Source organism: Erigeron canadensis, chromosome 1 (genome assembly GCF_010389155.1).
Source record: "Erigeron canadensis isolate Cc75 chromosome 1, C_canadensis_v1, whole genome shotgun sequence".
Lineage (NCBI taxonomy): Eukaryota > Viridiplantae > Streptophyta > Magnoliopsida > Asterales > Asteraceae > Erigeron > Erigeron canadensis.
Window position 1 is genome coordinate 58665016 of NC_057761.1, and position 23118 is coordinate 58688133.

Consider the following 23118-nt stretch of genomic DNA (forward strand, 5'->3'; position numbering starts at 1 on the left):
ACAAGAATATAAAGTTGATTGAGATTGCTTTATAAGTTCGAAATAGGCATGCATAACAATGATAATCCAATCAAATGAACATACACCCGATCTAAATCCATTGTTAATGGATATGGACATAGTCCAAGCTATAAGTCCGTTCTACCCATATATAATATAATTATATTGTTTTCTTGAAATACATTTGTCTTCTTATTGGTTCTAAGGATCAACAAAATTTGAGATACTAGTTTTAAATTTCTTAATGTTTATAGCGATGAAACTTATAAAGGTGTATTTGAAAATATAAAAGAGAAATAAAAACTACAAAAATGCTAAAACTCTTATATAATACTAAAAATAGCGATTTTTTTCTAAAATACTTAAAATTCACAACAATTTAATCATTAACGAAACTTTACACAAATACGAGACTAGTATTAAAAAGTCTGCGTTACAGATCACTAAAAATCATAGATCCACCACTGTTAATAGATGATGTACGTTAAGTGGATGAATATTGGATGTGAGATGGATATGAGAATGTTTAATAAAACAAACATGGATGAGGATTTCCTACCCACGAAATTCACTTGATGAGCCGAAAGTAATCAACATTATCACTTTTACAAGATGATGAGCATTTTCACTTTTACAATTGCCCATTTGTCTCCTTCGATGTCTAGGCAAAAAAAAGATAAAAATGAAGACGGTCTCTTTCGCATTTGACATGAGGGCCCTAGCTAGTGATGAATATGCCTGGAACTCGAAAGTCTTCGAAGTTGTTGGTACAAGTACTTAGTCGTGTTGGTCATGAGTGTTAAAGAATGTGTTTCTATAACGAAAACGATAGGTGAAAAAGATAAAATACAAACTCGAAGAAAGAGCGTAAAATGCAAGTTCATAGAAGACTTGGATTTTTCTTCCTGCATTGCACAGCAAGTATTACTAGTTTACTACCAATGTTTAAAATAGACATTATCATATTTATTTTAATTGGAACTACAAGAATTGTGTACAAGATTATGAAAATTTCCAAGTAAATGTCAATGATGAATTTTATAAAGCTTTCATTTTCTGTGAATCATATATTATTGTATTTATAATGGGTCACACTTAAGAAATAAAGTAGATTTGTTCTAATAAATCTAATATGGCATCCATTATTTGGTTTGAATTAGGAGTCAGATTGGGTTGGTTTGATTCGGTTTTGACCTAAAACCGAAATCCAAACTGAAGTTTTCGGTTTTTGAAAACCAGAAACCATTGGATTCGGTTTTGGTTTGGTTCGGTTTCTCGGTTCGTTTAGATCGGTTTTCGGTTTAAATTTTGTTTTTTTTTAATAACAAATAATTTCTTTTATGATGAATGTTTTTATTACTAATATTAATGAGAAGCTTTTGTCATGTTCCAATATAAAGACTTTGGTTATATTACATTCGCATAATCTTCGAACGTTTCTTATAGCCAAGTGGTAATGGAAATGACAAACACATGGAACACTGAAGTTGCAAAAGGTGAGTAAAAGGCCAAACTTGTAGGATCAGTTTCTATGGTTTTATTTAGAATCGTAAGTTTTTAATATGATATTTTTTTTTTTTATTTTGAAGTTTGAGTGTGGTTTTCTTTTTTGTAACTGATCAAAGTATGAAAAAAATATATAGTAGTATAGTAGATTTAGAGATAAATTATAATTTAAATTATATTTATTTTTCGGTTCGGTTCGGTTTTTAGATCGATTTTCATTACATAAAAACCGAAACCCGAACCGATCCGTTTGGTTTTTCGAAAACCAAAACCAAACCAATGGTTTTAGTTCAGTTTTCGGTTTTATCGGTTGGGTTTTGTCGGTTTTTTTCGATTTTCGGTTTTTCAGTTCGGTTTTTGCTCACCCCTAGTTTGAATATAGTGTGTACGGATACAAGTAACGAAGGACGGACCCAAGAGCTACACGGAGTGATTCACCTAAATAAAAGTAAGTAAGTAACTGCCCAGTGCCGCCTTCCGCGGGTTTTGAGCCCCAATACCACGACGATGTTTGGGGGAGGTTAAGATGTAGGCAGACCTTACCTCTACCTAAGTAGAGAGACTGCTTTCAGTTTTCACCTAAATGGTAGAAAAGGCCCTCCAACCTTTGCATCAGATGAGGATTCCAGTGATTCACCTAAAATGCCGGTTTTTAAAAAAAAAAAATTTTTTTTATATATAAAACTATAGTATACACATAATAATATTTAATCGTGTCACAAGATACCCTAATGGTAGCATATATGCATTTTCTTGTTTGATTTATTATTTGGGCTAAGTGCGCCAGAATGCAGTCAACTAATTCTGAAAAGTTATTGTGTGCACGTACTCTATGTCGGCTTTATTGTATTAAGGAAACTTGTTCAAGAGTCCTATAATAAATAAAAGTTACCAGATAAAAAGTTAGTTGGTCACCACTTTCATGTTGACTGTTTACGTGTCATGCACACAATAACTTTTTGGGATTAGTTTATGCACACAGTAAAAAATATATATGAAAATAAAAAGTCTTATGTGAAGTAACTGATCCCACATCCGTTTTATGTTCACAATAAATATAATTTCAAGTTTTCTGAATACAATAAAGCCGACCTAAAGTTCGTGTATACAATAACTTTTGGTCATTAGTTGATTATATTCCGGCGCACTTGACCCTTGTTATTTCTTAACATTTGTTTCAACCATAATATAAGGTGATTTAATTACTTTTCCTGTTAACCATAATGTCATCAAGTATATCTTTCTGAAACATCAGATTATATTAACTTACACATACGTCTCCGCCTCTATCCCTTATCACGCCTCGCTCCAACCCAACCCACCCCACCCCATATTTCACTAAAAATACATTACAACATGTTATCTAATATAGAGCAGCTATTAATCTTAAACGTGTTTTCAAAACTTTAATGTGGTTTTTAAAGATGAAAAACTTTTTTTATTTTTAAAAAAATTATATATAAAAAAATAAAAAATAAAAATATTTTTCACAGCTAAACATGTCTTGTATCTATTTATAAAAAATTTTACTGTAAAATTCATGTGATGCACCTATACCCCACGCATATGACTCGTGAAACGCTGAAACCAATTAGTAGTAACGAGTAACCGATCTATAGGGACCGATAATGGAAAAGAAATTTTTCGAACCCGTAAAAAAGGCTAGAAACTAAATGGGACCGACCAAACAACCCAAAAAAGTGATAAAAGTGTGTATCTATCTATTTCTCTCACTAAAACTCACCCACAAACACCCCGAAACTGCGTCATAGTTTCTGTATAAATATGGTCATCTTCCTCCCCCTCAAATTAGACATTTTTTTTTTATTTTTATATTTCACACCATTCTTGATACCAACAACTAAACAATACAAAGTTCATTCCACAAACCCCTCATTATCTCATCAAGGTAACCATTCTTTTAGGCTTTCTTCTTCTTCTTCTTCTTCAATACATTATGATATACTGTTTTTTTTTTCATCTGTTGTTTTATGCCCACCAATTGTTTGATGAAATGTGTCAATGGGGATAATTTTGTTTGTTAGTCAGTTGGCAATCTTTACTGTTCAAGATTTGATTTTTTTAAAATTCTGTTTATCTGACTAGCCTTATTTACTAATTTACTGTTAGGTTAGTTAGTTTGGTTTGGATGCCTTTGTAAATTTTCTTCTTTTATAAGATTTTGCTACTTAAGTGATATCACAGCTCATTACAATGCATCTTAGTTTGGTGTTTGTTTTTATTAGTTGTCACCTCCAGGCCAGATATATATTTCAATAAAAGTGTGTTCTTAATTTTCATAAACATACAGGATCTTGAATTGATTAACTAACTAGAAACTAATGGAATGTATTAACAGGAAAATAAAGTACTAGAGGCCATTTTGGGCTTGCATGGGGTTATCATTTTCGTGCCCATTTGCAGCGTATACCGATATCGAGGCAGCCCTTAAGTCCATAATTTTACAAGATGGTGAAGTTAAAAGTTTTGGGTTATCTTCTAGTTTTAAGATCCAAGATTCTGAAACACCTGCAATGCAGTTAAGGGGTGCTCAAGTAATGAAAATTGAAGAATCTGTTAGCTTTAAACTTTCTTCAGATGAAAGAAAGAGATCAAATCATGTCGAAAAGGCTGAAATGCTCTCTGAATCCTTAGCATCTGATAATGTGTTTGATGATATCGAACCAGAAAGCCCTAAGCACGAGGCAGCCACGAAGCTGCAGAAAGTTTATAAAAGTTTTCGAACAAGACGAAAGCTAGCAGATTGTGCAGTTTTAATTGAACAAAGCTGGTATGTGTTTTTTTGGTTCCAGTTCACATACTTAAGTCATGTAGTGTTTCTGATATATATATTTTTTGTATGATGATACTGAACTTTTGATTTTTGTAGGTGGAAGCTTTTAGATTTCGCGGAACTTAAAAGGAGTTCTATATCATTTTTCGATCTTGAGAAACAAGAGACAGCCATTTCACGTTGGTCTAGAGCGAGAACAAGGGCTGCCAAGGTACATTTGGAAACATTATTAGTAAAAAAACGAGCATTTACCATGCTGTATTCTAATTACAGAAGTTATTAACCTTCAATATCTTGTTGGTTTTCTAGGTTGGGAAAGGTTTATCAAAGAATTGCAAAGCCCAGAAGCTAGCCTTGCAACACTGGCTTGAGGCAGTAAGTTAGCTATCCATGAGACTTCGCATCGATTTTATTTCTTCCATATTTGTTGATTTTAACTCAATTTGTATAACAGATTGATCCAAGACATCGTTATGGGCATAATCTACAGTTCTATTATGGAAACTGGTTGCATTCTCAAAGCAAAGAACCCTTTTTCTACTGGTAATTACTTGTCATAAGCTTGAATTTTTATGAAGATTGTTACATACATAAATTTCTTATCTAATCTATCATATTTTACAACTCAGGTTGGATATAGGAGAAGGGAAAGAAGTAAATCTTGTTGAAAAATGTCCCCGTTCAAAACTTCAACAGCAATGCATCAAATATCTCGGCCCCGTATGTCACCTCTCCATCTACTATTTATAATTTGTGTTTCTATTTTAAAATTACCAACAAATGCTTACTGAAATATTGATGATATTGTGCAGTTGGAGAGGAAAGAGTATGAGGTTGTGATTGAGGGTGGAAAACTTTTATATAAACAAACTGGCGATTATGTAGACACCACAGAAGCACCAAAAGGTACAAAGTGGATCTTTGTTCTTAGCACCTCTAGAACTCTATATGTTGGCATTAAAAAGAAAGGCTTATTTCAACATTCAAGTTTTTTGGCTGGAGGAGCCACTTTGGCAGCCGGGAGATTAGTTTCCGAGAATGGTGTCTTGAAGGTAATTTTTGTTTTTAAATGCTTTAGAATGGTATGACAGGTATGTGATTTTAATAATTATGCTTATCGTTTTCTGATTTAATGATTTGTGATTTCTTGATAGGCAATTTGGCCTCACAGTGGTCATTATCGACCCACCCTAGAAAATTTTCAAGATTTTGTTTCGTTCCTGCAAGAGAATGATGTGGATACTACTTATGTCAAGGTAAAAATAATGCTCAATAATAATAATATGATATGTATTTTCATAGAAGATAATACTGATAAATTTCTTATTATTTTCTTTGTCAGATGGATTCAGATGAGGATGATAAAGAATCTTTGGGCAAGCAAGGTAGTAGCCTTCATATAAGAACTCACTCTTCTGAAGAAGATGTGAGCGAAAAGGAGCGCCTGGATACAGCAGAGGTGGTTGTAGAGGATTATCCTTTGATAAGGGACATTGTCATGAAGCAAATTACTTGTTTGCCCCTGGAGTCACCAAAGAAATCGAGACTATCTCGATCATCTAGTAGGAAGCTAACTACCCTCATAATACCATGCAAAGATGACATTTTCATGGTCCATAGTCAGGCAGATGAAACGGGTTTCGAAAATTTTGCATCAGAGGCCATATTGGATGGTTATGAGGCAGCCGAGGACTCGTTTGATTCCCATCAAACTCACGCTCAATCAGAGCATGACATGTCAGATGATGAAGAAGACGAGCCAAACTTAGAGGACACGGTTCCTAAAAAATCAATCCTCCAAAGGATTGATTCACATAAAGGTACAAAGTCGTTTCAACTAGGGAGGCAGCTCTCCTGCAAATGGAGCACAGGAGTGGGGCCCCGTATCGGGTGTTTGAGGGACTACCCAACCGAGCTGCAATCACATGCATTGGAGCAGGCGAATTTGTCTCCGAGAAGTGCACCTTGCAACCTTAAGTGCACTGATAAGAGTTTTTTCTCAAGAAATTACGGACCTTACAGAACAATATCTTCCCCAAGCCAAATAGGTGACTTTGCAGAAATTTTTTGATTCAATTCCATTCTTTTTAGGGTGAATATGAAAATTTTGACATAGGAAATTTATTCATTCTTTTTAAAGCTCAAATGTCCAAAGATGTATACAGGCTTAGTTTTTCGTTTCCTCCTGCCATATAAATACAGATGTAATAGAAAGTTGTAGATGTTACATATGTATTCATTGATAACACCCTTTTTAAAGTTGAATCATGAATGACAGAAAGTTCAAATATTTCTCATTTTATTGACCTTGTACTTTATGCGATCACATTTTTATACTTGTCGTTCTAGTAGTACATCATCAATATACGCGTGATTACATTACAATATATATTACACTACGTTTGCAGCAAGATATATAATTATTGTTATTCATGAAGGGACTTTGACTTGTGATAAGTCAATGTTAAAAAAATTATCAATGGGCTTTGTTTTTACTTGGATTTTATGGGGAAATGGAGGTTTCATTTGCTTGTTGAAACCGTGTATGAAAAGTAAACAAAGTATGAATCACTCTTACTTGCAGTAGACTTGGACTCTATAAATAATTAAAATGCATAATACCTTTATAATAAATAATTTTAAGATAAATAGAAGAAAGGAAAGGTGCAAGTGATGTGTAGCATGATTCAAGTCAATGTGGTTTGCTATAAAATACAGATCCAATAAAAGGAACCAAATATTCTTGGGCCTAGGTTTTGGTACAGCAATATTAAAAAGGTGTTTAATCATAGATTACTGCAAATGGCAGTTGTACTTTGTCTGTGGTACCATCTTCAATTCAAAGGCCTCAGATTTCCTTTGAGCAATGGAACATGGTAACTACATGTGATCCAGATGCCCAACCCCCAGCTCCATCTTGCATTTTAATTAATAATAAGGATTTGCATTAATTGTAAGTCCTATGATCGAATGAATGGATCTTAATACATGGTTTCACATTTGGGATTCAATCAAGAAAATCTTGATTCCTAGTTGCATATATATATATTAAAATTCATCTTATTATAAAACGTTTTGTTTGAGTTTATCCATATTGTTACAAGTCAAAACTTAATTTGTTAATTGTTACAATAATAACATAGTAGACTTACGTTTCTTATCTTTAATTTGGTTCATGAGTTACAAGCAATACATATCGGTAAACATACACCTAAACGTTTACTTGTTTGAAAGTGCCCCGATCTTTATAAATGTATATGGCTTGCTAGCTTAATTACAGGTAATTTAAAGTGTCATTTTTCCAGCCACTCAATTTCGAATAGTGAAGTATATCAAATCCATTGTTAGAATCAATTTGATGCTATATATCAAGTTGTTGGGTCAATGTACAAGCATATACACACCCCAATAAAAGTTCACAATTAGTTTATTTTTTGAAAAGGATTTGAAAAATTGTACATCCCTGAAGTGAAGCTTATTTTGTAATCTGTCTATAATTAATAAGTCTATTGATATATAAATTAAGTCACATTTAAGAAATGCAAGGTGTTAATAGTATTACATGTACAATTGTACATGGCAACAATTTGAACAACAACGATATATATAATCAAATTGTTTTATGGTTATGGTTTGTCTTGAGTTGTAGATCATGGTTCAAAGAACAGACAAGATGACAAAAGAAAGCATTAAGGTGTACTATCTATCTATCTACATACGTATATGATTATAATATATAGGATATGATATTTGAGATTGTTGGTTTATGTCGTTTGAGTTGATGCATGTATACAGCAATGGTAGATCAATTATGGAGTAATTGATTGTTTTGATGAGTAGAAAGAATCTTATCCACTTCCACTTTAAACTGAGCAAATGTATGCTTTTGGGTAGTTGATAATTGGTTAGAGAATCTTGATATCAACCTCATACAAGCCAAACATTTTTTTTTATCAAGTTTTTTATCAGGCAATCGACACCTTTTAGGTTAATATTGTCAAAGTCTTGGTTCAAAACGTACTGCTCGTTAACGATTTGTCAACATACGTGAATAAATAGCTAGATGTCATATAATCTTATACATTTAGCTACAATATGGGATTTAACAAAAAGATTGCTAGCTAGTCACAATTCAATTATAAAAGTGTGATCATACTTTTTTGACTTCCAATTTTGTGAAGAACATATTTCAGCAAGAATGATATACAGTCCTGTTATGCATAATGTAGCTATACAAGTTGGTTTAAAAACATGATATATGAAGATTAACAAGTCAAACATGTGTTACTCAAGGTTCCTATTGATGCTATAAGAGCAATAATGCATTTTACTACCAATATTTTTAATGTGAAATTAAATTTGACGTGATTGACTCCAAGTCCAAGGCTATAACAATCTATCTATTTAACAAACTACACTACATGTTTTTGGTTTGTTAAAAACGATTATGGGCCGGGGCTGTGGCTTGGTGGGTTCATGAGTTTTAAGTGAATGAAATGATCTCATAAGCCCATCTCTTTATTGAATCTAATACATCAACAAATCAACAATAATAAGGTGTGAAAGAAGTAAGAAGTGATATACTTTGATGGTGAATAGACTGCTTTTAAAATCGTTTGACAAAAATATGTGTTATAAAAATAGTGTATGTCCCGAGAAAAAAAAAACATAAATGCATTTAATTTATAAATATAAGTACAAGTATATAAAATATGATATGATATACAAAATATGTAAAGATAACCTAAGTGGGGGCAAGCACGTATTTGATTATGTATGGATACAAGTAAAAGAAACATATAAGAAAATAACTTTAATAGGTTCTTATGGGGAGGCTCGGGTGATTGTAAAAAAATCTATTGGGTTTTTTGGGACAGAGTGGCCTCGCCAATCGACTCGGGTGGGCTGGGTCTTTGTAAACTTGCGGACTCAAATATCGCCCTCCTGGCTAAATGGGTATGGAGGTATCACAATGAACAAGACACCCTTTGGAAAAGGGTTATTGATTCACTTCATAACACTAGAAGGTGCTGGGAACCTATTCCTAGAAGTAGATCCTTGAATGGAGTTTGGAAGTCTATTGTCAAAAGCGTGTGTAAAGTGAAGATACAAGGCATCGAGTTAAACAGTTTATTCAAGGGCGTGTATGGGTCGGGTGAATGCATCAGATTCTGGATAGACAAATGGGCTTCTGAACAGACACTTAAGGAGAGATTCCCCGCTTTGTTTAGGCTCGAAAAGGAGAAAAGGTGTTTGATTAAAGATAGGTTCACTAGTGACTCAAAAACTTTTGGGTCCAATTGCAACTGGACACGGGCTCCTTCATCATTTGAAGAACTCCAAGAATGGGAAGATTTACTGAACTTGATGGCAGGTGTCGTTTTAAAACGTGAACCAGACAAGTGGTTGTGGGTTGGCGACAAGGACAATTCATTCTTGGTCAAAAGTGTAAAGGAATTTCTAAGAAATCGGTATGATTACAGTGATAGATTTGTTTTCAAATGGTCAAAGTGGGTGACAAAAAATGTAATATATTCATGTGGCGGGTCTCCTTGGATAGACTACCAACCTTGGTGGCTCTAAATGCAAGAAACTGCTCTTTTGGTAACATGAATTGTTGTCTCTGCGTAGGGGAAGAGGAATCCATTGAACATGTTTTATGCTCATGCAAAATTGCTATGGATATTTGGCACAAGATTAGTCAATGGTGTAAGGTGAGACCACTATTCTTCTTTTTGATAAAAGACATTTTTGAGGTTTACAAACACGTGGGGCTAAGAAAAAGCAGCAACAAGATCTTCAAAGGAGTGATTTTTGTAGCGTGTTTGTGCATATGGAAGGCAAGGAATGAAAAAAGATTCAATGGAGGTGGCAACGTGATGGCGGAAAAGGTTTTCCATGATATCAAGACGACTAGTTTCTTATGGTTTAAAAATAGAACAACACTTTGTAATTGTAGTTGGGTAGATTGGAACTCGTTTGATGTCTATGTGTAAGTATTACTTGTAACATATAGGCCAATCCCTGTTTTTGGGATTGGCGATTGATGAATAAAGTCTACTTCTCAAAAAAAAACTTTAATAGGTTTGATAGATGTATAAATTAATGGACTTGAATACTTGATATTCAATTTATAAATTTATAATTATTAATCAAACAATGTCACGAAGATTAAAGTCATTTTACTCTTATTTCGAAACACATAAGCGATTAATTTTAGAGCTTTTTCTTTCAAATAAAAACTAAAGTTAGTTGCATCTAAACAAAACTTTTAACACAATAGGAGTTTTTTTTTTCTAAATTAAAAGCTAAAGTTTCTCAAAAGCTCTTACCAAATATAACCCATAATAGTAATTGACAATTTACACATTGGGTATGTTTGGTAAAAGTAGCTGTAGTTTGTAACATAGCTTTTAGTTGGAGTTGTAAGTTATAGCTTTTATATTTTAAAAGTGTTTAATATGGTAGCTATAACTTAAACTTTAAGAGGCATTTGTGTAACTTTTAAAGAGTAAAAGCTTCATCGAAAAGCTAAAGCTCCTGAAACGCTACTTCAACTAGTGTTTCATTTTGGAGCTTTTTCTTTCAAATAAAAGCTAAAGCTAGTTGCATCAAAACAAAGATTTTAATATTTTAAGAGCTTTTAGTTTAAAATGAAAAACTAAAGCTCCAGAAAAGCTTTTAAAAAACTTGTGCCAAACATAGATTCAATTCTTATTATCGAAACACATTATTTGACCACTTATACATACAAGATTGTTATACCCAACAAGATATGGTCAGACTAAATTACAACTCTAACTTCCCTCGTACAATTTTTTTCTTTTTTGGAAGCTAAAATTATCTATGTCATACGCATGTTCTTCTTCATACTATTATTCTACATACAAACCTTTGTAATCGGTCGTCTTCTCAGCATCTTTGAAGCCGCAAATCATGTGCTAAAAGTGATAAAGAGATCATCACTCGAAGGATGTTGTCTTCAATCAAAGTCACAGGAAAGTAGAAAGCTAAAAAAAGCAAAAAGAAATTGAAGAAGCTTATCATGATGGGATTCCACTTGTCTTATTATGTTAGGCAAGTTTTTATAAATATTTGTATATTGTCTAAATGTATAAACACATGTGTTTATTTGTAAAAACTTACACCCTTTTATAGAAAAAAAAGGTTGATGAGAGTAAAAAAAACCAAATATGAGAGTAAAAGAATCAAATTACTATGGTACATGTTATTTACATATATATATAAAAAAGGTTGATGAGTTATTTAAGGACTTAAGTAAACAAGATTCCATGATTAATGGGAATGAAATTATTATTAGTATTAGTTATTAACGTTATCTTAGCACACTAACCTCGAGTTCCCCAAAAAGGATTCAAACTTTTGTTTTCTTCCCACATATATCTCTTCAAGATTCATAATCAATCAACATCAAAACAAATTTTCTCTACAAAAAGAATTACTGATATATATTTTTTTTGGTCAAATAAATTAGACCCACTACAAACACACACTCAAAAAAACACACACGCACACACACTTTCAACATGAGTCTCTTGCCCCACTTATGTATCACTTCACATCCACACCACACCAACAAATAACAATCCATTTATACCCACAAAAGCACAATCTTTTTTCTTTTTATCTTCCTTTTTTTGGCTAAAAATGTTGGAATCTTTTCTTATATTCATGGTCTTCAAGATTCCTACCAAGAATCATAAAGGTAAGAGCTTTATAATTAAGACTTCATCTTTTTCTTGTATTTGCTCTCTTTTAGCTCTTGTAATCTTGTTGGGATTTGCTGATTGTGTATTATGTAATAAAGAGTCTATAGATTCAGCTCCATTGGGTTTTGAAATTTCAGGGTTTGATAAAAATGTTAAAGTTAAGAACTTGGTGTCAGAAAATGGGGTTTTTCAGTTTGGGTTTTTGGAGAAAGATGGTGGTGAATTTGTTGTGGGAATTAGGTATAATTTAGGCCCTAAATCTGCAAATTTGCCTGTTTGGACGGTTGGTGGTGGAGTTAGGGTTTCAAATAACTCAACTTTTAGACTTTCCATGGATGGGAGGTTAACTTTGGTTGAAAACCATAGTAATTTTATTGTTTGGAGTAGTGATACGTCAAATATAGGTGTCGAAAAAGTTACCCTTTTGAACAATGGCAATTTAGTGCTAATGGGCAGTGAAAGTAGGGTTGTCTGGGCAAGTTTTGACCGGCCGACAAATACCTTGCTTCCGGGTCAAACGCTCCATTACCCTCAAAATCTTAGAGCCTCTTCCACAAAATCTGTTAGTAGTTACTATACGTTTGTGATTCGAGAACCCGAAGGGTTGGCTTTAATGTGGGAAAGTAATATCACTTATTGGACAATCCCTTTGAGTTCATCACCAGCGGCAATAAAAGAAGCTAGGTTTGATCCTAATGGTGTTTTAGGGCTTTACGACGACATGGAAAAGATGGTTTGGTCGATATCAAGTAAAGATTTTGGTGAAACATCAGTGAGTTTAAGACATCTTAGGATGGATCAAGATGGGAACTTGAGAATTTATTCTTGGAATGACGCTGTTCGTTCTTGGAGAGTTGGCTGGCAAGCCGTAGAAGACCAATGCAATGTGTTTGGTTCTTGTGGGTTATATAGTGTTTGTGGGTATAATTCCACTGGGCCCATTTGTGATTGCTTGTATTCTGACTCATTAGATTCTGGTAATGTGTTTCCGTCACCAGATTCTGGTGCTTCCGGGTGCAAGAAAATGGTTGATTTAGGAAACTGTAAAGCACATACAAGCATGTCAATTATGAAACAAACGGTTCTGTACGGGCTTTACCCTCCTCACGATATCGATATGATGTTAAGCGAAAAGGAGTGTAAGGAGTATTGTTCTAATGACACCACTTGTTTGGCTTTGACTTCGAAGAATGATGGTTCGGGTATATGCACTTTGAAAAGAACTGCATTTATAAGTGGATCCACATCCCCTTCGATCCCTTCCACTTCGTTTTTGAAGGTCTGTTTAGTTCCTCAAGCAGTTGCAGCCAAAGGAGCTAACCCTAATGCCACCCCAAAAGCCATATCTTTTCCGTTTCAAGTTAACTATAGAAAGTTTATAAGTGCGGTTGCATATGTAGTTTTGGTGACAGTTTTGGCTATTTTAGTGCTCGAGTTGTTTATTGTTGTGTTTGTTTATCATAAAAGGCGATATGTCTCTCAAAATAGAGCATTAAAAGGGACTAAAACGAACATTCAAGATAATGCTCTGATTCGATTGTCGTACAAGGAGGTACAGGAAATCACATCAGGATTTTCCACTCAGCTTGGGTTTTTTGTGTTCAAGGGTTTACTTCTCGAAGAAATGGTTGTAGTGGCAAAGGTGCTCGACGTCACAGTTTTATCAGAAAAGGAATTTATAAAGGCCGTGTCGATTTTGGGTGGGACCCACCATCGAAACCTTACGGCTCTAAAAGGATTTTGTTTTGAGGCAAAACATAAGATTTTGATCTACGAGTGCATACCCAATGGTTCTGTTGATAAATGGTTATTTGATGATAAAAAGGAAAAGAACTGGCAACAAAGAATCGATATTGGTGTTGGAGTTACAAGAGCCCTTGTATATTTACACACCGAGTGTCAATTATGCATACCTCATGGGAATTTAAAGCTTGAGAATGTGTTGCTTGATGACAAATTATTTCCGAAGGTTACAGATTTTGGGATCAAAAGTTTTTTACAAAGTGGAGGTTCCTGTTCTTCATCTGAAGAGTCTCCATCAGAGAAAGATATTTTTATGCTCGGAAAAATGTTGATTGAAATTGTGCTGTTAAGTAGAAATACAGTGGCAGATAGTTTGGACCAAGTGATGGATCAAGTGATGCAAGAACAGAAGTATTTAGACAGCGAGGATTTGAGAGGAGTTGAAAGAGTAGTAAGAATAGCATTGTGGTGTATGCAAAATCAGCCATTTTTGAGACCTTCAGTTGGCGAAGTGATGAAAGTGTTAGAAGGTACACTATCTGTTGATAGACCTCCAACAAGCTTTGCATACAGAAACGATCATGATACAGAGATAAACGTTGCAGGTGTTGTTGCAGAAATAGAACCGGGATCCTCAGGGGTAGTTTTGTAATTCCTGATGGCCATGTAGTCTAACTCTAGATGGTAGTTTACTAGCATTTAACTGCTGGGGTTCCAATTTTTTTTTCTCAGATGGACCCAGAATATGAAGCTTTGCAGATTCGTAGACACCTTTGACAGATCTCCAAATCAAGAACTCTCTATCAATACGTGCTTATGATTGTTGTAGTCCTTGCTCAGTGTAATTATATATTTATATGTATCATATATACTTTGATAAACACAAACATCTGCAGTAAGGTGATAGTAGTAATTGCAAGTTGAAAATAATTATGTAACAGGAATATGAATAAGCAAAATCAGGTAATCAGCTACAAAAAAAAAAACCTGAAACAGACTGCAGGAAAATGTTATAGATACTAGTTCGGTGTTTGAAGTTAATGTGGTCATCATGTAAAACTGTTCATGTTTTTGAGAATTTGAATGTATAAGCATTTACATGTAAAATTACTTTTAGATGATCATAATAAGTTTTGTTGCAATTACTCTTCTAAATAATCGGATGAGTTTCATAACACTTGAAAACACAATAATCATTTTCATAAAGCAATAGCAAACATCCACTATATTGTATGACATATGGGATAAAGAAGACAAATCTGGTGTACAAGTAACCATACAAACTTACAAACACAAACTGGGACCTTATGGCACAAACAAACAGGACAGTTGAGTAAAGTAACAACTGATCATCGACCTATTGATTTGGACCAAGAAGCGAGAGAAGGAAGGTCCGATAATGACCAGATGTTTCAGAGTGAACTGCATCATTCAAACTCTTATTATACTTTTTCTGGTATTCGGTCTTTATGTATTGCATATCGATCTCAGTTCTTGTGACAATCACCCTTATAAGGGTGGTGTCGTTGGTCCCTAAGCCTTTCATCGACTTATATAGTTCCTGTTAACATTTTCAATACCAAATGAGTATTAAACATTCATATTATAACCTTTAAAAAGAACCGGTTGCATATATATATTCACCTTTGCAAAATATTTGGCAGGGTTTTCAGCACATCTTAAGATTGTCAAAAGTGCACGTTCAAATAGCCCGGAAGTTTCACTCTTTATAGCCTGCAAATTAGTCAGATACATGTACAAGATTACAAAATCTGGAACGCATAGCTACAGAAAATAAAAATCTTTTTAAAATTTATTGAGAACCTTTTTAAGTGATCCTCCATACATGTCATGGTAACATGTGTTTATTGCCACCAAATGTGCTCTACTTCTTTCACTGAAAATCTGCACAAAGACCTTCTCATCAGTTCCTAGTTTCTTTTCACCAGCCTTGTACAACGCCTTTGCATCTTTTGCAGCCATATCCCTATCAACTTCCATGCCTTCATAACGCGGTTTGTTTATACAGGCAAGCAAAATCTGCATCAAAAAACCAATTTTCAATCAGATACTGTCTTTCCACCGTCTAAAACACATCAAGAAAACTGTATTCCAACCTTTTGGTGATCCCCAGTAGCTTGTTGTTCGATGTCATGTTCAAGATAACTTGAGAAAGTCGAGTAGTAAATTTGTTTGAGATGTTGCACTTGGGCAGAAGTCCGGGAGCATATGACATCTGTTACGGCGTCAAGATTGATAAAGTCTGGGGTTAACGCCTCTTTTAATAAAACCGCATCCCTTCCTGCTGGATCATGCATCCAAAGCAATACTGCAGTCTGTTCACATGATGATCAATCTTCATACGTTAGTCAAACATAAGACTTTCCAAATCCAAATTTCACTTTCTGTCTAACCTTTTATGATAAAATTCATTTTCTATGACACTATTTTTACAAATCATTTTCATTTTTATCTTTTGTCAAAGTCAAAACTAGTAAAGTTGACTTCAAAAAGTCAAACTTAAACTCTACCTCTAATTTGCCACTTAATTCAGAAGACAAACGTTTGAGAAGGTCATCAGAATACATTGTCCGGTATTCATGTTGGATATAAGACCGTTGTGTTGCATCTCTGTGTGCAAGTATGCCAATAACCGCCGCAGTATCACATCCAAATCCTGATTGAAATTTTTTTATAAAAAAATCCATCAAATTTAATCTTCACATACATGAAAGACTTAAACCCGCGTTATATTAAAGGATCGTTAGCGTAACGTGTTTGCGTTTAAACGTTCACCAGTGTGATTATCAAAAATTGAAAGGACCAAACCTGTAATTTTGGTATATAATCACAAGAACATAACTAACTCTAGATTACATGAAAAATAATGAAATCCAATCACCACCCATTATAAGAATCATGAAAAAACAAAGTTGGTATCAATCAAAATCAAAATTTGATCAAGTACTTACTACTACTAGTAATAAATTTTTAAAGAAATTTTACCTTTGAATGCTTTGTATAACTGAATCGCATCATCACGGGGAGAAACCGGTACCGGAGGAACAGTTAAAGTTGCCATAATTTGATCGGGATTTCAGAGATGAAAAGTGGGTACTTTACAGAACTTAAATAGAAGACTAATTGGGTGTTGCCAGAATGGATATGGTCAACGTTTGTTGTCAATTGAGTTGTTTTTACGCCATTTACCGACTTTTTAAATTGGTCCAAATGGAGTGTCAGATTGGTTTTTAGACTTTTACACCCAACCCCGGTCAATTGATCTACGTATGCAAAAACAAGAAGATTAGTTCCCATTCGGAACACATGTACTGTACTTGACTTATTAGTATTTTTTTTCTTCTTATTAATATTTCTGTTCACACTCATTGTGAACATAAGAAAATAAAAAAATGATATGATTGAAATATAATTCATAAAACAATTAAAAAGTGATTGTGTTTAATGTAAAAATTTCTATCTTCATCCTTGTGTGATTAAAAGTGACTCTTTCAACTTTTGTAAGGGCAGTGCTTATAGGTTGTCTTCTACGCGTCCTAAAGCCCCCAAGAAGCTCCTCCTCTATTGAATCTGTGCGTCCTTCTTCTGCGTCCCTCCAAAACGTCTTTACGTAGAACACTGATGGACGCTCCTTTGTGGGCCAGCAATCACGTTTCATCCAATTAAAAAAAAAGTGAACGTTTGGAATTTAAAAGAATTGATAATGTGGTGAAGAAGTTCTGAAGAAGCTGTCCTTATAGGCAGTGGGTGTCTTGAGGAGAGTCCTGAAAAATGTAATGCTGACGTGACAGGCAAGAAGTCTTGAGGACGGCCTGCCTATAAGCACAGGCCTAACAAAGCAAGAGTACTTGTATAACAAGAGATCGCAACAACGAAAATAAACGTCCCAATAACTATTTCGATGACAACTTTGTTTACCTAGCTAGTTGAAATGTTCACACGAGGACTCCGTTTGAAAGAAATAATAAGAAGGGATATGTCGAGTGACTATTTCGGATGGGAGCTGATAATCGTATCAGTGTTTTTAATACATTCACCACAATATATAAGTATTATAACATACTGTACAAGTATTCACAACACAGATGTGGTGAAATAATTAAAAACATTGGTACGAATATCAATTCTCATTCTGGATGGATGAGTAAATTAATGCATCAAAAGTATTTTTTTTTAATTTATATTTTTTTGTTATCAAAAGTATCATCTTGATGACATCGTTTTATGCAAATGAGCTATCATTTTCGTGAAGACAAAAAGAATAGAAAAGGTCAAAATGGCACACAAATGGTCATATAGATATATGGTTGTCAAGCAATAACAAGAGTACTTTTTTTTTTTAGATAGGCGTACTTTTGATGTTTGATGAAAAAAATAAGAAAACCACATCAGATATACTTATGAACAATATTCCATTAGCATTATTACAGATTAATGAAACAAAACAGCAAAAACATGGAAAATTATACGAAAACAGATCAACATAACAAATAACTTCCTCGTATATAGAGATAGATCAGCCGCCGTATACATCTATGCAAACAATTAAGATCACATATAGAGGCTGATGCTTGACAACCTTTGAGAAGGGATAACCATGAGTGGTTTCAGTTTCTTTCTTCCAAGGTCCCATTTTTCAGACAGGTCCGGTTTTTCACCCCCCGGAAAGCTCCAATCAAAAGAGTGCAAAAGGGAAGCCAACAAGTACATTTGCAATCTTTTAGCCAACGGAATAGCTGGACACACTCTTTTCCCAGATCCAAACGGCAAGAAGTTCATATTGCATCCATAGTAATCCCCCTTGTTGTTTGCCAGATCACCTGTCAAGAACCTGTCGGGATTGAATTCCAACGGGTTATCCCAGTACTGAGGATCCCGTTGGATCTTCCACGCATTCACCAAAACAGTGCAGCCCTTGGGAACAGTGTATCCACCTAGCACGCAATCCTGGCTTGGCGTTCGTGGGACTAGAAACAGGCCTGCAGGGTGCAACCGCAATGTTTCCTTAACCGTTGCGTCCAGGTACTTTAGCTTGGCGACATGAGATTCTTCAACGATGTTATCCATTCCTACGACTTGAGCTAATTCTTCTTGAACCCTTTTCATTACGTTGGGATTTTGAATAATCTCCGTCATTGTCCATTCTATCACTGCTGCCACCGTTTCTGTACCCACGACCAACGTGTCCTGCGTTACAACAGTATATATATATATATATATATATATAGCATTGCTTAATTAGTTTAGTAATAATCTAGGTAATTAAACGTAAGGTATGAATTTGAAAAAATTCTAATGATATAAATTTAAATTATTACCGCGAGTAAAGTCTTGGCTTGGCTCAAGGTAAGCGATTTTGAATCCTTGAGATCTAACAAGACCTGCAAGAAATCTTTCTTTCCATCCGCCTGCTCTAAACTTGCAGCGTTAGATTTGATTCGATCGTCAATAATGGTTGAGAATATCTTATCCAACCTCTTAAATTGCTCCTTCATGTCTCGCTCAATACCTTGTGGATCAAACCTCGCAAGACTAGGGAGGAGATCCGACAAGTTTGGCCGTGCACCAATCTCGGAGATCTCTGCAGACAGTATCCCCAGCTGATCTCCAAAATGGCTATCTTTTACCCCCAGCTCATCCGATGTGTTCTCCCATAAAACTCTTGACATGATTCTCGCCTCTGTCACGAAAGAAACCTTGGCCATGTCAACTGTGGCACCCATCATTTCATTAAAAATGTTCTTGATGGTTTTTCTAACTTCATCCCTTCGGAAAGAGCTACACGCTTCAAGACTCTTGTGGCTTATGACCTCATGGGTGAGTATGTTACGAAGTTTACGCCAGTAAAGGTGGTTGGAGTGTACTATATTTTGGCCTCCGTAAGAAATAATGGAGCGGGCGACTGTTGCCTTGCAGTGAGTAAAGACCTCATCATGGTCACGAAGCACCGTCTTTGCTACGTCTGGGGTGTTCACGACCACGAAAAGGGTCTTTCCCACTTTAACCTTGAATACGGGACCATAGGTGTTAGCCATGTTGGTGAACTGTCTATGCAAGTCGCGACTAAACAGACTCGGAAGGTACCCAACGATTGGCAACGAAAGGGGACCCGGTGGAAAAGGTGACAAAGAAGAACTTGATGATGAAATCAAGAACTTATACAATAACAAGATTAGTACTAAAATGGTGATAACCGCAAGAGTGAGCTCGTTGTTGCTCTCTGCTTGCCACCACCATGAACCATGATCATTATTAATTATTTGTGCCATTTTTCTTTTATTTTTTACTTTTGTTTAATTTGTTTTTGCTATGAAGCAAACCAGATAGGAGCTAGCATCTATATATATATCCGCTGGGCAACTAATGCTAAGCTATACATGGATTAATTATTAATAATCTGTATACATGGACAACATGATTCACACGCGATAAAAGATAACTATATATATCTTCAAAATTCGCCAAATAATAACACATAAATTATTGAGCAATAAAATAACGATGCATGCATGTGATATGATCAAAAACCAAATACAATATTAATTGGCTAATTTTTTTTTTTTCCCAGAAAATTCAACTTTCATTTACATTCTTTCCCACAGTTGTGGTCAAAGATCAGCATATACGGAATATACTTACATAATTTCGAAATTTAACATTCTTCACAATCAACTTTCTATACTATATATGTTCTATTTCTGAACCAAAGATCAGACATTTAGATTATGTCTTGAATAATCTTTTGTTATTTCATTTCTATAGGAATATTAGGTTGTCGAGTATTTAAGCTTAGATGTGGAACACTCATATATTGTTTTTTTAATCCATAAAAATCAGGGCTCATCCATTTATTCATTAAACAAGAAATAATAAAATATTAGTATGTGAGGAGTTCCACACCTAAGTTTAGGTGTCAGGCAGCCTTATATTCCATTTTCCACACACACACACACACACATATATATAGGGAAAAGTTAAATTAGAGACTCCTTATTTTAGGGAGTGTTAGGGACTCCTTCTACCTCCTTCTCCGACCACCACCACCATCATCTCTGACCACCACCATGATCATCTCCGACCACCACCATGATCCTCCGGCGATGACGACCATCTCCGGCGAGACTTACACATGTGTAAGTTGTACTTACACATGTGTAAGTCTCGCCGGAGATAATCAATGGTGATTAGATCTAATGAAAATGAATGATCTAGATGGAGTCCCTAACAATTCCTAAAATAAGGAGTCCTTAATCTAACCCACCCCTATATATCTACTTCAGTCTTCCAACCCTACTAACCATTTGTACTAAAGCTTATTAAAATTTCAGCCCTTTCAAGTTTACTTTTTTTACTTTTATATTTAACTAAAAACTTAACATATTTAATAATAACTAACAAAATAATGGGTAAAAAAGGTACATTGCAAGATAAATTATATAAAAGCATATATATTTAATAATAACTAACAAAATAATGGGTTAAAAACTTAAGACAGAACTTTAAAAACCAAATTGTAAACATCCAACGGTGTAAAATGAAAATAAAGATAATACAAAAAAAACTTTAGATATATATATACATATACATATATTTATTTACCTTTATATTAACAACCCATTTTTTTTGTAAGAACCGTAAGAATTCCTAAATTTCATATTGGATCATAAGTTTTTTTTGTTCATTTACATGTGAAATGTCATAACAACATATGTTGTAGAAATTTTTTTTTTTCAAAACCTTATATATAGTTGTTTATCACATGTAAACGAAAAACGTGAACAAATTTATTCACAAGTTCACAGAAGGCTATTTTGAAGGTTTCATAAAAAAGTTTATTCTACAACATACATTTTTATATTATTTCACATGTGAATGAACAAAAAAAAAGCAGCATGGTTGGATCAGTGGTAAACACCCTTGCCTTTGGAGACAGAGGTCATGGGTTCGATCCTCATCCCATGCAAAGGTTGGAGGGCCTTTTCTACCATTTAGGTAGAAACTGGAAGCAACCTCTCTACTTAGGTAGAGGTAAGGTCTGCCTACATCTTAACCTCCCCCATACACCATCAAGGTATTGGGGCTCAAAACCCGCGGAAGACGGCACTGAGCAGTTACTTACTTACTTTCTATGTGAATGAACAAAAAAAACATGTGAACAAATACATATTTTAAGAGTTTTCATGTTCTTAAAATAAGGAAACTCTATATATATATATATATATATATATATATATTATATATGTATAAAATTGAACATTGCAATCCGTCTTCCTCTTCCATATCTGCAAATATATCTCCCAATAATTTTTTTTTAATAGTCGCAACAGTTGTTTTATTTTTTCAATAGAAAAATAAACTAAAAGTAAAATAATATCCCCCCCTCCCCTCTTGATCTTGTGGTTACTGGCTTCCAAAACCTCCCACCAAACCGCCTAACCATAAAATGGACATTAGCAACGGTGTTACCGTGGTTATGAACAATAAATTAGTCTAACCCATCCACCACTAGGAGGCCCTGAGATAATAGCATATAGTTACAGCCACCCAACAAGCATGTATAAAGGGGTTCCATGGTCTCAGGAGTCAGGAGCTTCACTAAACCGCAAGCAATATTATCAATGAAAACATTTCTTTTTTTTTAGTGTCACAGCGATGGGGAATACGATCCATCTCAACTCTCCAAACAAATTAAAGATGTTTAAATTTTTTGACACCTTATTTGTGTAGTTGAATACAAACCAACTTATTTCTCATTCACTGAGCAAGAGTGAATGAGAATGAAAAAATGCGAATGATTTATATCTTCTTTATTCTCTACAAATTGTACAGAATAATTTATTTATTGTTATGATAATATTATATGTATTAATTTTAACTATCATTTAATTTTTTTCGTATCTTATTTATATTCATACATAGTTTCTACCAAACAACATAACCTATTTTTATTTTTTGAACAACATTAATTAAAGGGTTTAATTACGAGATGATTAATATATTTTTTTTACATGGTTGTCCATTATATATTTTTTTTATTGATATATATTACCCACAAACTTATAAAACTTGTACATGGTTGACCATTATCTTCGAATTCGTTTCTCTCTTATCCACATATCTTCAAATCTGATTCTTTCTTTAAGAAAAGAAAGCCATAAAAAAAATGAGACCAATGCCATCAATCCAAAAAATTACATTTTTATTTTTTATTTTTTATCACATTTTTATTTTCTTTGATTTCGACTATCAAACATCCCATTAGGCCATTTAGCCTTTCAGATTCATCCCTTTCTTCCACCACATCTGAATTCCTCAACTAGATTT

The 23118-nt window shown here is 34.2% G+C and overlaps 5 protein-coding genes across 5 annotated transcripts; 2 read left to right on the top strand and 3 right to left on the bottom strand.

Annotated features, from left to right (window-relative positions):
- The first annotated feature begins 3324 nt into the window (after positions 1 to 3324).
- LOC122580144 (IQ domain-containing protein IQM2-like) lies at positions 3325 to 6602 on the top strand. Its single transcript, XM_043752419.1, has 9 exons — positions 3325 to 3415; positions 3866 to 4297; positions 4397 to 4511; positions 4610 to 4675; positions 4755 to 4843; positions 4930 to 5020; positions 5113 to 5352; positions 5455 to 5556; positions 5643 to 6602. Exons 2-9 carry the CDS (start codon positions 3900 to 3902, stop codon positions 6369 to 6371), a joined length of 1830 nt encoding a protein of 609 aa, XP_043608354.1. The 5' UTR covers positions 3325 to 3415; positions 3866 to 3899; the 3' UTR covers positions 6372 to 6602.
- Positions 6603 to 11817: 5215 nt separating this feature from the next.
- Positions 11818 to 14915, top strand: LOC122604275 (G-type lectin S-receptor-like serine/threonine-protein kinase SD3-1). Its single transcript, XM_043777164.1, has one exon. The coding sequence runs from the start codon at positions 11969 to 11971 to the stop codon at positions 14423 to 14425; it is 2457 nt and encodes an 818-aa protein (XP_043633099.1). The 5' UTR covers positions 11818 to 11968; the 3' UTR covers positions 14426 to 14915.
- A 36-nt stretch (positions 14916 to 14951) lies between these two features.
- Positions 14952 to 16975, bottom strand: LOC122604281 (annexin D5-like). Its single transcript, XM_043777169.1, has 6 exons — positions 16780 to 16975; positions 16305 to 16450; positions 15891 to 16109; positions 15598 to 15813; positions 15418 to 15507; positions 14952 to 15334 (listed from the first exon to the last, which is right to left on the bottom strand). Exons 1-6 carry the CDS (start codon positions 16853 to 16855, stop codon positions 15131 to 15133), a joined length of 951 nt encoding a protein of 316 aa, XP_043633104.1. The 5' UTR covers positions 16856 to 16975; the 3' UTR covers positions 14952 to 15130.
- Positions 16976 to 18345: 1370 nt separating this feature from the next.
- On the bottom strand, positions 18346 to 18930 carry LOC122596132 (iridoid oxidase-like). Its single transcript, XM_043768658.1, has one exon. The coding sequence runs from the start codon at positions 18928 to 18930 to the stop codon at positions 18346 to 18348; it is 585 nt and encodes a 194-aa protein (XP_043624593.1).
- Positions 18931 to 19100: 170 nt separating this feature from the next.
- Positions 19101 to 20063, bottom strand: LOC122596140 (carnosic acid synthase-like). Its single transcript, XM_043768671.1, has one exon. The coding sequence runs from the start codon at positions 20061 to 20063 to the stop codon at positions 19101 to 19103; it is 963 nt and encodes a 320-aa protein (XP_043624606.1).
- Positions 20064 to 23118: the final 3055 nt, after the last annotated feature.